At 38.6% G+C, this 15,217-nt stretch overlaps 1 protein-coding gene across 2 annotated transcripts in view; it reads left to right on the top strand.

Annotated features, from left to right (window-relative positions):
- Rab3c (RAB3C, member RAS oncogene family) overlaps positions 1-14,228 on the top strand; it is a 214,352-nt gene extending 200,124 nt beyond the window's left edge. The window contains exon 5 of one of the 2 annotated variants that reach the window (XM_013025246.1): positions 13,808-14,228. In XM_013025246.1, coding sequence (XP_012880700.1) covers positions 13,808-13,995 — 188 coding nt within the window. In that variant the 3' untranslated portion in view covers positions 13,996-14,228. The remainder of the gene's footprint in view (positions 1-13,807) is intronic. The other variant, XM_013025247.1, reaches the window with a different exon arrangement.
- Positions 14,229-15,217: the final 989 nt, after the last annotated feature.

Genomic DNA, 15,217 nt, shown 5'->3' with positions numbered 1-15,217 from the left:
GTCAGTGCATTTCCTTTGATTTCCTGTATTAGCAGTAGAATTCAAGAACGATTACAAAAGTAAAAATTGCGCACCAAATTTTGATCCTCACACAAAATATGCAAATCCTTATTCCAGGAGAAGTTCAGGTTTGCCTTTCTCACTATTTCTTTTTTTTCTTCCATACACATTATTTTGCATTAGATGAGTACTTTATTGCATGATTATGTTGTTCTCATGTTCCAGTTGGAAAAGGTAATGGCACAGAACAGGTTACACCTTAGATTCTAGTTCCTCCAACATCATTGCTGTGCTGTATTACTACTACATAGCTTTGGAAAGTTCAATCTCTTTATTTTCTTTTAATTACCTATGCCTACTTAACCAAGTCTATATAGATAATATAAAATGGGAGAGTTTTAGAAATATCCAGGAATTTAAGGAATAAAACATTGTGTCTGAAGAGAAAAATGCTGGAGTGAGTAGGATAGAGTTTCAAATGTGAAGGAGGGATTACTGACAGGTAAATTCAAGATTTTTTTTATGAGACACCTATTATAGACCCCATTTATTGTGCCAGACATCAGGGGATCTGAAAAGTGTGATCTTTAATCTCAAGTCTACATCAATCAAATTCGGAGACAAGAAATATACACAAGAAAGCAGAAGTCATAAGACATAACAACAAACAGGTCAGTTGAAGTCTCGATGAACTAGAAGGCAGAGGCCAAGAGAGAAGGCAGACAGAAGGAGAGAAAGAATACTGCCAAGAGGGGTTCTAATATGGAAGAGAGTAGGAAGCAGATAATGAGCAAAGCACAGAAGATAGCTGCAGATGTAGAAATGCACAGTGCCCCAAGGAAGAAGTGAGGGATGAAGGAAGATGGAGATTGGATGAGGTTAAATGGAAGATGAAGCTTGAAGGCTCTCCAAAGTAAAATGTAATAACTACAAAGAGGAGAGGAAGCATTATAATAAAGGATAGAGTAGAACATAGACACAGAAAGGGCTAAGTTGATAAAACTGAGTAGAGAAGTTAGCAATATGTATAATTGTGTGAGTGAATTGATTTGGGCAATAATCATAGCACTAGAGATTAGAGAGTTAGGACTCCCTTTGGACAGTTATTTTTCATGCAGAGTGATTCTTACCAAACAAGAGTTACATTTAAATCTTTTTGGTCTGGATTTATGGATAGAGACATTCAATTTAGCAAACCAGTGCTAAATGAATGAAACAGAAGTTTCACAAAACACATTTGAACTTCACTAGAGACCAGAGTTACTCTATTCTCTTTCTCTTCTTTTCTCTCTTCTTGCAATGATTGTCTCAACTTTAAAGTTTGATCCCAGTCATGAGAGCACCAGGAAAAGGGTCATCTGGGTTCAGTGCCGTGGATTGCAGCATGGATTGGTGAAGAGAAGCATTCTCGTGTTTGTCTTATTCATCACATAACTGAACTACACGGTCCACTTAGAGAATTTCACTGCTTCTTCATGAGTTCAATGAAGGCTATCACTAACAACAAGAATGCTTCCACCAAATGTTTTGAAAGCCACCCATGAAAATGTCACATACTGATAGCTAGCCTTGTTGTTTCAGAAAGTCAGAAAACCTTGGCAGCCTCTCTATTCCCTAGAAAGATAAGACAAAGAGAAAGCATTGGCAGTGACTTCTCTCAATTATCTCTTCTCTCCCTGTACTTTCCTGCCTAGCCAGGAGAAAGAAACTACTATACGGGCTCAGGATCTATTTTTAATAAGTGTTAAACTGTATGATTCAAAGAAAAATAGACTAGAGCAGAGCAGAGAATCACTCAGTATTTTTGGTACAAAAGAACCAAATGATGGGCTTCATTTTGATTTTGTCACTCAATAAATTAGTTATGTGTTGAGAAGATCAGATTATGGAAGGGATGTTAGAATGATGGAAATTCATGCAAGAGGGACTTTATTTAGAATTCTACCAACTGGTAGATATGCATAAATGTGAGCATATTTCCAAAATTTTGAGGTAGACGTGTTTTATGTTCCTATGTAAGTTCTTCCAAAGATTTTTGGTTGATTTTTCTTTTCTGCTCTCTATTCAATAAAACCTAGCAACCAATACATGTGCCTCCTTCGGTATGGCATATTTTCCTCATGACGTCACAAATATCAAGAGAGATAATTTGTTTGAAAAACATACTTGTAGAATCTAAATGTGAATATCTGCACTTTATTTTTTTCATTACCAGTAAAATTCCACTAAAATGCTATTACATCCACACAGAGGTTAGGAATTGTTTTTCTAATAGTCATACCATATCTTGGCAGATGACTGACAAAAACCACTTTATCAGTCTGATTTCAGTTAATTCTTCACTATGGGTGATTATTTCCATACAATATTTGCTCATACTAATAAGGGTACTTGATGGAACCAAGTTGTAGCTGAACTCCTTAGATTATTATAGGAAAAGTGTCTTTACCAATCCATTTTTTTAGTTCATCAAATATTTATTGTTTATTACAATGCATGTCCTGACAAGTAATTGCAGATAATCTGCAATCTGACAGACAATTCTGCCTTCCTCAAAAACATCATATTGGCAGACTATACTATGAGCATTTTCCTGACCTTCCAATTGTTGGCCACTTTGCCATTTGGTCCATGTGAGCACCGCCCCCCCTCCCTGCTTTCTGTTAACTCTGAGACTTTCTGACCATCTTTCCAATGTCAACCCAATGTGTTTCATCTCTGATAAATTCTACTTTGTCTTTCTGTCCCTTGTATTTTGGCTTTCCATCCTTGGCCTACAACTCCTCTCTATATCTTCCATTGGATATTCCCATTCATTTGTAACAATTTAACTCTCCCTGCTGCTAATCACTGTCAAAGAACATGCTCACACTGACTTCACCATCTGCCTTCAAGATCCTATGAAATTCAGTTAAATTTTAAAGGTTGCTTCCACTAACTCCATTTTTGTATAACATAAGAAATGTTTATGCCAAAGAAAGGCAAATCTTAAAAACTGGCCAACAATGCTATCTATGGCTTCATTGTTAACCTTCCCTTAAGAAAAATATCACCACTGGTTTCATAGTTTGGTGGCTCACACAAATTATTTTTATATCAATCTCATTTCCTAGACTTTTAGCCTATCATCTGTGTGTGAGTTCTGTTCTTCAAAGGCCATTTGGCTCCCAGGAGCCCCAAAATCGGACAAGTGTGAGGAGCCATTAGTGGTGGACAAACTCCTATCTTGGCCATTTTCAAGCTGTCCTCGTAAACTCTGACATACACCATTTTCAGCCTGCCCACTGTAATAAAAGATGATTTTGATTTTTCCCTTTTCCTTTACCTTCTTTCTTTAAACCATTTTCCCCTTTCCTGAGAAAAAACAGTTCCACCATAGAGCCAGGTTGAGGAATCAATAACTCCAGTAAGGATATCATATTGCCCTAAAGCTTATTTTGAAATTCAAACCACCTGCTCCAAATTTGCACTGACTGTTTTTTTTAGCAGCTTTTGAAAGTTAGTTTAAATCTTAATTGTAGTGTTTATGAAAGAGTAGGGATTGCCAGCTTCTGGCTTCCACAGGGATTCCCAGCAGTGCTATTTAAATGTTTTAACTACCTGGCTGCACACAGCTAAGGAGAAGCACAGCCACCTACCCTACCATTATTTATCCTCACTCACATTCTTTTTGGCTGAGCATTTCCAAGAGGTATAAGATAAATCAATGTGTTCAAGTGTGGTTATAGCCATATATTAGGGAGGAAATTCCACTTCCTCCTTGTCCCCATCTTTGACTCCCAAAGTCCTGTTAATTGTTAACCTGTATGTGTTACTTTATGGATCTCAATTCATCTCCTGGCAGCAGAAAGTCATTCTTCAGAAAGGAATAAAATGACCTTATGAATAAAGTGATCATTCATCACCAGTGGCTAAGGACAGTCCCAATCAATGCTCACTCCTCAAGGGAAGCATGAATAATGTTCTAGTCTCCAAAATGACTCAGTTTGGGTGACATGGTGTGGCCATTCAGCTCATGACACCACACCCAGCCAACACACCTTTGAATGGACACCAAGTTTCTTCTTCATACCCAGAGTTCTGCCCACTATTTTACTTGTAAGTATCCCTGTAACTTACATTCTCCAGTTAAAGAATTCTCAAGACACTATCCAATTATTATCTTTCTCATTACTTACTTTAGTCACTTGATCTAGTTCATGTGATCTTTCACCTGTTTTTCATAATTATCCAGATTTCTACCAAGATTTGATCCCTGGAGTATCACCATTCCCACAAATCCAGCTTCCCTAGGAGCTACATATATGCAACATTCCTGTTAAGAGCTTCCAGACTCCTATGACCATCCTGCCCTTCCTTCATGGATCAAAGCTACCGGCCCTCTAACTGACCACAGCCTTATTTGTCCTCTGCCTGTTATAAAGTCATCCACAGTTGTTCTTCTTACTTGAATTCTCAGAATCCCACTTTTGCTCCTCGTCTCAGGCAGATTTTCTAAGATGTGCCATCCTCTCATTCACACAAACCTACAGACCCCTTTGGTAGTGAATCCTCCCCATCTTTGGTTTTATTTTTCTTCAACTCCATGTGGCTAACTTCACACTCTACTCGTGAATGGTCTCACCTTGGAAATATTATGATTTATTAGACCACAGCTAAGAGAGAAATCTTGCTGTTTATGTTGCAGATTTTGGAGACACTCTAGTTCCTCTATTGATTTTGAGAAAGGACTATTCTCACTAGCATTAAGTTGAAATATATTACCTCTGAAGATGGATAATCACATGCACCTTGTGGCATTTAGTAACTTTATTCTCTGCAAGTGACTTTTTATCCTTAATCCTAAATTCCAAGGATATACTATTTGGTGTGTTCGTTTTGTAATCCCCATCGATCATGATAGTTCATCCATGAAATACATCAGAGCAGATTTCCCTACTCACTTTAGGTACACCAGGGGTATGGAACCTTTCTTCTGCCAAGGGCCACTTGGGCGGTTTATAATGTCATTTGTGCCATAAGAAAGATTATCAGCATAGACAGATAGGCTGAAAGCAGCACACATGTCTGTGCTGTCATATACCAAATTATTTTACACACCTTAAAGGTTTGAGAGGGATGGGAACAACACAAGGGTGAGGAAAGATAAGAGAGAGATGCTTTTCGGTCTCTTAAACTTTAACTGGCATTCAACAGTAGTGGATTTACTAAACAAGGAAGTGACTACTCTAACAAAGAGATTTATCTTCAGTTTGTCTTCTGTTTGAGAATTCAGTGAATAAACCAGCTGCTTCTGGATAGTTTCCTTTCCAGATACAAGTTCTGTCAAGGAACAAAGGCTTATCTGAGAAAAGGAAGCCTTGTAGCTCACTTATTCTAACTATGATTTAGACAGGCCCAGAGAAATCTCTATATTTTAGAAAAATAAGTCATACCCATCTTGGTGACCCAGAATTACCTAATGGTTGCAAGCTTCTAGAAGATCATGTATTTCCAAGAAGACAGCTGCCATTTTAAAGTCTTAACTCCCATTTCCTAAATGGAAGAAACGACTGTCTCTCTGTTTCTCTGTCATTCTCTGCTACTTTTTCTGTCTGTCTCTCTTGGTGTCTCTCCCTCCCCCACCCCTGTCTCTCTCTCTTTCTCTCTCATGGAAAAGCAAGTTTAACAGTAGAACTTTACAATTAGACTTTAATTCTTGTTCAGGTTTCTTAAAGTGTGATTCAACTATAATTCTCAAAGGTAAAATGAATACTTGTAGGTACTACTTCATATAGCTAGTTCTAGAACTTGGAAATAAATTCAAATAGATCAGTACAGTAGTTTGCACAGAGTAGTACTCAATACATATTAGTTATATTTAAGATTACACATTCTTGTATATCATCATAAAATCTCAACTGAGCCCTACTACTTTAAAATGTATTAAATTATTTGCCTTATTTCAAATGCATCTGCACAGTAAAAATAACCTTCTAATTGCAAATATTATTGCATATAAATTAAAATTTCTATACAAGTTGAAAAATTAAAAATTTTGAAATTCCATACAAATTAAAAATTGTATAGAAATAAAAATGTGTAATGTTTTGTTGATAATTCAAAATAGATTGGGCTGGAAATGGTCTATTGAATACTATTGAAATAGTGAAAACTATAAGGATTTAAGGAAGCAAACTCTTAAAACCAAACAAAAAAAAGAAGCACTGGGCACCTATTTGCACATAAACAGTCACCCTGACATCATAAATGATCCTCAGCTCTTTATCAAAACCCAGAATCTTGCCAGAAACTTGGCTTCTCAGCACTGTAAAGTTACTAGTCCCAGTGTTGATGTGTAATAACTCCATTTCTTCAAAAGTCCCAGAAATGTCTTTCCTCGAGGGTGAATAGAGCTGGGACGATTTGTTCTACATCATTTATTTCCTGCAGGACAAAACCAAAATGGTATTTTGTGGATTCCATGCTTGGTCAACTCCCTAGAAATAATGTAGCTAACAAAATTGCTCACAGTTTTAGTCACTTCCTAAGCATGAACAAAGCAAACAACATTTTTTGTCTTTCCATTTCTCTGTTCCTACCACACTAGCTTCTCCCAATTAACAGCAATCAATCCTTTAATCAACCAGCATCTGCTGGACAGCTGCTTGTGCTGGCCACGATGTTAAATATTTCAAGGGCTATGAAGAACATTGTGAGGGATGTGCAATGCATCTGGGGAGTAAGTGCACCTAATATGGGAGACTGGCAGGCGCTGTGGAGCAACTGCTTACTGAGTACAGGGGTTTCATTGGTGGGTATGATGATGCTCTAAAATTAGATAGTGGCCATGGTTGTACAATATTGTCAATATACAAAAAGGCACTGGATTTTACACTTTGAAATGACTGAAATGTTGAATTCTGTGTGAATTTTAGGCCTCCTGCCAAACAGCAACAAAGATCCAAATATATGGGAGAAAACACAGTGCCAAGCGTTGGCTTAGAGTCTTTCAAGAAAGACTTTACAGCTCTTAAGGGAACTCGGCTCTAAGTCGGAGGCTTCAGACTCAAGCATCTACTGACAAGTGACACAAATAATTTAAATGAGCCAAGTCTATGATATCAACATGATATGTTTGCAGATTAAGTACATAGCAGAATTTTCTTTCAAAAGTAATAGAATGCTCTCTCCTTTCTCTTGAAACAAGAAGTTCTTTTTCTGAAGTTTCCCTTTTCCCACTGTTAACATTTTTGTGGATGCTAAGACACTTCACAAGTTCAAGTGTAAAGAGAAATGACCATGATACATGGGGCTTTTATGTTTCAGAGACAGAGACTGTGGTTAGTTGGGGAGAAAATCCAGCTGCAGAATGCCGGCTACAAATGTCAACCATGTCTTTCAAAGGTTCATTCAATTGAATATTCCAAGGTTTAAAAGTACACAGAAATCTGAATATGTATAGAGAAAACTTCATTCTTTTAAAGTTAGCCCCTAATTAATTAAATTTCCTACAATCTGGGGGCCAGGTGTAAAAGGCAGCAAACTGGCTGGAGCGATAAGTTGACTTGGGACTGGGGAAAAGAAGAGGTATGCTTTAAGTGTAAACTCACATGCAGTGGGGGTTGACCACCAGTCAAGGAAGGAATGAGCTTGGTGTAAGTGGAGGGTTGAGTGAGAGTGTAGTGTAGGTCTGGGAGCAGATTGGCTGGGGGAAGTCCACAGAGGTGAACTGAATGTCAAGCTGTGGAGCTTGAATTCCGTTCAGCTGAGAAAGAGGAATCATCGCTTATACAGCCTTGACATCTGCAAACTCAGCTCCTTGCAGTGCTGTACCTGACCTTTGGAAAGATAGGAAGTAGATTAATCTGATGTGTGAATGGGTAGGGGGAAAACCACTCTGTGGACCACTGTTTGTCCAAGCCACAGAATGGCCCTTGCATTGTTTCACAATCTTACCATTTGGTCATGCCTGGCTAACAAGGATGTGGGAACTGAAGTACTTGACTTTTTTTTTTTTAATAGCAACACTAGCTTTTGGCTGGATCCCTAATCTCGCTTCTCTGCAGCTTCAGCCTGTTTTCTTTGGCCCTTCTTCAGGCAAGTGGGTCAATCTTTTACCAACTCCTCCTCCTCCTCCTAAAGTCTGTCCCGCAGGCTGGAGTCCAGCATGACACCAGCTAATACAACAGTGTGTCATGCTGCTCAGCAATCCTTCCTCTAGCCCTTCTGGCCCAAATGTCACCCACCCAGCAGCACAATGACCTTTGCTTGAAGCTCAGATCATCCACTTCCTCCAAAAAGAAAAACCAAGGCAGAACTGGAATAGAAGATTCTATTGGAGAGCCTGGAAATAGAAACTTTAGAACATAGACTTTTAACAATTAGGAATGAAGATAATTTACCTTCCTATTATTTTAGGACCTATTCCCCAGAAATAAATAAATAATAAAGCAGGTGGCAGCATTTCACAATACAGTGCAGGTATTAATGTGTGGGGATGAATTTAGAGTCATTTATTATACAGTTGGAATGCATGCACTGGGGAGGACAAAGTGCCTGAAAAGGGGACATTCGGTGTTCATTATTGGAGTTGTTATTATCACCACTGATACACTGCGATCTCAAGAGGAAAAGGGTCTCTGTGGGTTTCTGTGACATTTCAATGCTCTTCAAGCACCACAGTCACATCCCTGAGCCTTCCACCTCATTGATTAGCACGCTATTGTCCCAAAGGCCCTACTTGCTGCTCTATGGCGATCAGTCTGAAAAAGTGGCAGACTTCGCCACAGCTTCCTTTGCCCAAAACACATTCAAGGAGCCATGTGTAGAGAATGGTGCCCAGAAGCCTGACCCATGCCACCATCCATACATACAGCATAAGGTTCACTAGCATACCAAGGAGTGCCCTACCTGGTTATCAGCTGCTATCATCACCACAGGCTTAGAGGCTTAGACTTAAACGCCCACATGAAGGGTTTGTGTTGGGGTGGGAAGGCCTTTCTAATAGAGGATTCACTGATTTTTATTACAGTCACAGAGCTGGCAACCTTCATCTCTATCTAATTTGGAATCTTTTCATCACTACAGAAAGGAATCCTGTGTTCTTTAGCATTTACTCCTCCTTTCCCTTGGCTTTCTTATCTTGCCCTTAAGTAAAAAGTAATCTATTTCTTGGCCTAAGTAATCTATTTCTTGGACATTTCATATAAAAGGAATTATATAATGTGTAGTCTTTTATGACTGGCTTCTTTCATTTGGCATTGTCTTTCCAAGGTTTACTCTTTCTGTGGAATGTACTAGTATTTCCTTATTTGTCATGGCTATAGTACATTTTATTTATCCGTTCATCAGTTGGTGGGTATTTGAGCTCTTTGTCTAATATGACTAATACTACTAATAGAAATTTTATGAACATAATTTGATGTGGTTGTATGTATTCATTTCTCTAGTATTTATATCCTAGAGTAGAATTGATGAGTCAGTTAGTTGCTTGTTTAACATTGGGGGAACTTCCAGACCGCTTTCCAAAGAGGCACTATTATTTTAAATGCCCAGCAATACGTAGTGATAGTAAACATTTTTGTACTTGATTTTAGCCAAAAGGCTAAGAAATTATGTGAATCTTTTAAAATTGTGCTATAAAAATGAGATTTGTCTTCTTAACTGTTTTCAAATGTACAGCTCAGTAGTGTTAAGAACATTGTGTGACCAGTCTCTAGAACTCTCCTCTCTTTGCACAACTGAAACTCTGTACCTATTAAGCATCTTCTCTAGCTCCCTCCCCTCAGCCTGCAGCCAATTCCATTCAATATTCTATCTCTGTGAATTTAACTACACCAGGGACCTCTTTAAGTAGAAACATACAGTCATTTTCTTGTTATGACTCTCTAATTTCCCTTAGTATAATGTCCTCACAGTTTATCTGTACGGTAGTATTATCAAAATTTCTTCTTCTTAGGGTGGAATAATACCCCATTATATATAGATCAAAGTTGGCTGATCCAGTCCTAGTTGATGGACACTTGGCTTCGTTGTATCTTTTGTCAGTCTTTTAGTTCTATCTTTTTGTCCATCATGCTGCTATGAGTATGAGTGCACTACAAAGGGTAAGTCTCAAGCTTTTCGATGCATAAAGCATCCAAGTACCCTGATAAAAATGTGTGTCTGAAGACCCACTCCCTTGCCTCAATTCCAGCTTGGGGGTCTCAGGTACAATTGAGAAGCTTTCCATTCATTTTGAGTGGTTCTCATGCATGTGAGCTTCCAATCTAGGAGGTGGAATAGAGAAGCAGACACCTTGGGCCTTGCGTGAAATCTGTTTTTCACCCTGTCTTTTCTACCTCCTTTGGTGATCCACACATGCATATGTTCACACACACACACACACACACACACACACACACACACACACACACACACAAATAGATACAAGATTGGCTTTGAGTTTCTTTCTTTCCTCAATATAGCTCATGTATTTTTCCATATAAAATCTTCCCAAGCCTTTTGTCCATTTCCTAAAACTAAGAGATCCAATGTAGAGCAGTGTCTGGGGGTGCCTGTGATGGCTTTTGGAAAGGGTAGAAGTGATCCTTTCCAAATCATGCAGGAGAAAGCCTAAAACAGAGATGTTCAGACCACAAGGCGATGCTTATCACCTCTGTAGCCATGTGGCCTCTGCCAAGGAGAAACTAGAAAGGTTCTGACAGGGAGGAACAAGAAACAAGGATCAGAGTTTCTATGGCTTATTCCAAGTGCTCACTGATTAGTTGATGAAGACATGTGTATGCTGAAGTTATTAATAGCAGATGATGTAGTCTGAGGGACAGGTGTCCATGCCTGGAAGCCAAATGGGTAACCTATTTAACCTCTTTCTCAAGCTTGACAGCCAGGTTGCTGAATGACCTTCATTGATCTTGATGAGCCACATTTTCCTGTCCAGTAAATTGAAAGTGGTATTCAAAAATCACTTTATAAGATGTGGTTTCCGAGGCATCATGGACTGACATTGGCTTCCCATTGATGGTGTGGATGAATGGGAGGATAAAGATTTCTGAAAACAAGCTTATGTTGCTGTTGTTGAGGCTGAAATACTACTGAGACACGAGGAGACGATGGCCCACAAAATCCAGTGAATTGTAATATTAACGGCTGTGGTGGTTGGTTTGTGGTTACAACTTAGGTTGTGAGCTTTGAACATCTATGAACACAGTTAGGTGCTTCTCTATTCCACCTCCTAGATTGGAAGCTCACCTGCATGAGAACCACTCAAAATGAATGAACCACTCAAAATGAATGGAAAGCTTCTAAATTGTACCTGAGACCCCCAAGCTGGAATTGAGGCAAGGGAGTGGGTCTTCAGACACACATTTTTATCAGGGTACTTGGATGCTTTATGCATCGAAAAGCTTGAGACTTACCCTTTGTAGTGCACTCATACTCATAGCAGCATGACGGACAAAAAGATAGAACTAAAAGACTGACAAAAGATACAACGAAGCCAAGTGTCCATCAACTAGGACTGGATCAGCCAACTTTGATCTATATATAATGGGGTATTATTCCACCCTAAGAAGAAGAAATTTTGATAATACTACCGTATAGATAAACTGTGAGGACATTATACTAAGGGAAATTAGAGAGTCATACTGGGGTATGAATGAAGACACTGAGAGATGAATGAAGATACTGGAGAGAGAATCATAGACTGCATTGTATCCTCCCACATGGTTTGAATCTAAACACTTAAAGAGTAAAGCTTTAATAATGATTATTTTAATGCTAAGATAATTTTGGATAGGTTGTTTTGTGATAAACTTATATGACTGGTCAATGAGAAGCAGACTAATTTCAGAAATCTTTTATAACACTATTATTGTTTTAGAGATAACAGCTGTCAAAATGACTAACTTGATGACCTTAAGTAGAACAAGACACAAGAAAACTTTTTAAAATACTGTGAAAGATTGTCCCGTTTCGTTGACTGACGGTGTTAAATCAAGTCAATCTCTTTGCTATATTGTGTCTATGTTTTGCTGTACTGGGGTTTGAATTCAGGGCCTCAATCTTGCTTAGGCAAGCAGCTCTGTTTCTTGAGCTATATATACTCTAAGCCTTTTGTGCTTTCAGGTAAGGCCTGATGTTTTGGCTTCAGCTAGCCTCATACCACATCTTGGTTTCAGGAGTAGCTGTTGGTATTAAGGCATGCATCAGTACTGAGAAAGAGTAGTGGAATTTGAGCAAGTAGAATGTAGATCATTCTAATATCCAAACTTCCTCTCCTAAAGTATGGATCTGCTATTGAAAGGTGAGAATCTAGCCTCATAGACTGTACAAATGTGACACTGGGTGGTCTCTTTTGTAGATAAGGAAGTGCCGACTATAGAAGAACTACATAAACATAAATTTTGTCTAGAGAGACATAATGACAAAATAACCCACAGTTTGAAATCCCCATCTCTGTGTTACAGACCCAGATACTTTGGGTCTGCTAATGAGATTTGGGGTAGGTTTTTCCCCCCTCAATTACTCTCATAGATTTTAACAATAGAGTAGCTAGTGAAGCATAAGCTGGGGCTTAGTCAGCTGATCATTTGAAATAGTGTCATAACCAAATGAGAAATTTTAATTCATGAGAATTATATTTATGTTTTCTATCTTTCCATACTAGTTAGGAAATTAACTACTTCTTTGTTAGCTAGGGGATTTTTTACATAGAGGTAAAGTATTTGTTTATTCTTCTTCCTCTGAGGAAGAAGAGGAACTGGGATGAAATCAGCTGATTTAATCATTCTGAATCCATGTGGCTCCTATGAGATAAGACCAGATGTAACCAGAAGGATTTATAGGGTGTAAAATTCATGTGGATTAGAAAATCCTTTCTGTGTTCAGCCCAACTCATCCTAAATCAACATCCCCTGACTGGACCAGAGCAATCTCTAGCTGGCCTAGTGGGAAAGTTGTCATGGCAACTGACTGGCAAGCTAAGCCAGTGGAATGTGAATGCAAACAATGGGGGTGATAAGATGTGTCTAGAGCAGCACACAAGGCTGCCTCACCTGGTACATCAGGGAAAGTGTGAGATTGTCTCTGCATGTTGTACTTTCTTGCAATTTTTGCTGTGTGTTTATAATTTATCAAGTGTCCTTTCCCAGTTATTGGCTTTTAAAACATTGCTGCCAATAAATAACACAGCTATGGGAATAAAACAGCATCCAATAGATAGCATTGGTTTACAAAGCCTTGGAGAGCTATTAGTCTAACACTTCAAAAATCTAAAGGAGGTTGAAGCAGCCTTAAGGTAACTCCTGTGGCTCTTTAGTGCCACCTTGTGTCCTATCAGGTACTTTAAAAAATTCACTAGAATCAGCTTCCCTCAGACAGGTCAGGACAGCAAAAATTAGAGCTGGATGATATTGGAACTTAGTCATCTCCTTCTCAGAAGAATGTTCACATAATGGCTTATCTGTTTCAGGAGTAGAAGAAAAAGACAAGAAAGGTAGATTTTGGTGTTGACGGTTTTTAATGTTGTCATTGCTACTAACTCTTGCAAAAAAATTAAATGGACTCAGCTATGCTGGAAGCAAATGAGTCAGTGGAGACAAAATGTGTCTGACCAATCCCACCTATTAGCTCTTCAGTTCATGGTCAGGGACCATCAAGATGGTGGCATCTGCTCAAATGATACCTCGTGCCCACTCATCTCTCACCCAAACCCAACCCATTCATTACCCACTACCCTTCTTGTCACCATTCAAAACTAAAACCAACTCGCGTGTGTCTCAGAGACGTGACATGACCTGGATGTGTTCCTGTGTGTTTCTTCCAGGGTTTGAGTTTTTTGAAACAAGTGCCAAGGACAACATTAACGTCAAGCAAACATTCGAACGCCTTGTGGATATCATCTGTGATAAAATGTCGGAGAGTTTGGAGAGCGACCCTGCCATCACTGCCGCAAAGCAGAGCACAAGACTCAAGGAAACCCCTCCTCCCCCACAGCCCAACTGTGGCTGTTAATGGCCCCTCCCACAGGCGGGAGCTCTGGTTGCCAAGAAGCACCATTTATGAATGGCCTACTAGCCTTCACTTATACTGCCTAATAATTATTTGAAGGAAGTCTTTAATGTCAATGGCCTGTACATGCATTCAAATCGTGGGAGATTTCCTGTGTTAATATGTGGCAAACATATGATCTTAAATTTGTAAGGACTGTTCATCATCTATAAACATCTGGGACTTGCATGTGACTTGTTATTTATTTGTCTTTGAGGCTCTTTCTTCTTTTTTTAAAACAAATTTCTTAGTTAAGCTACTGCTGGGACTAATTTCACTACAAGTAACTTTTGTGCCACCGATTCAAATTATGCTATTCACAAGGAATTGTGAATAGGTATGAGCAGGAGAAGATTTCAGCTGTTCTCAGCTGAAAATCAGTTCAAAAGTTTGCTCTTGATTAGGGACACTCTGACAGGTCTGGAAAGTTTAGCATTAAGAAATATAGCTATTGTTCACTCTTACTAAGAATGCAGAGGAGCACACTGACTATAAAGAAGTTGATATGTTGTTTGTAAAGCCTTTACAGATATCCCAAGTCATTAACTTTATTAAGACTACATGTTTAGTTTACAGTGTTTAAAATAAGCAGATACACTTACCCAAACACTGTTCTTTTCATTGTTTCTATCCAGACTAACTATTCTAGAGTAGTGATCACACAGAGAGGTACATTTCCTTAATAACTGGTTCCCCCATAATACACTTATATCCCATCACCACCACCAACACCATCACCACCATCACTGTCTGGAACCATCAGCAATCCTTGGAATAGAGATTACATCAAAGTTTATTAGGGTTCATCTTCCTGTAGGAGGAAGACCAGGTTCCTCAACAATTATCTTCTATTCAAACCTCCCCTTCTTACCCTTATTCTTATTTAATACATGAGTACTATTTCAATGTATCTCAAACTGAGGAAAGACCATTTGCATTTTTAACATTTTTCAACCCCAATATTTATATTTCTAAAACATATTCCCATCTATACATCTCTAAACATGTTTAGGTTACACAAAAAATACTCTTTATGGCTGAGAGGTCAGCCACATTTAGAATCCACAGCAATTTGGGAGAGAGAGAAATAACCCTTGAACATCCAGATTTTGCCCTAGCTTTCCTGAAGACTATATGTAAATAAAAAGCAAACAATAATAGTTACGCTGAGCATTGGCAAGAAATA

This window comes from Dipodomys ordii, unplaced genomic scaffold, assembly GCF_000151885.1.
Source record: "Dipodomys ordii isolate 6190 unplaced genomic scaffold, Dord_2.0 Scaffold83, whole genome shotgun sequence".
Classification (NCBI taxonomy): Eukaryota; Metazoa; Chordata; class Mammalia; order Rodentia; family Heteromyidae; genus Dipodomys; species Dipodomys ordii.
The sequence above is the reverse complement of the archived record's forward strand: the minus strand, read 5'-3'. Positions and strand labels throughout refer to the sequence as shown.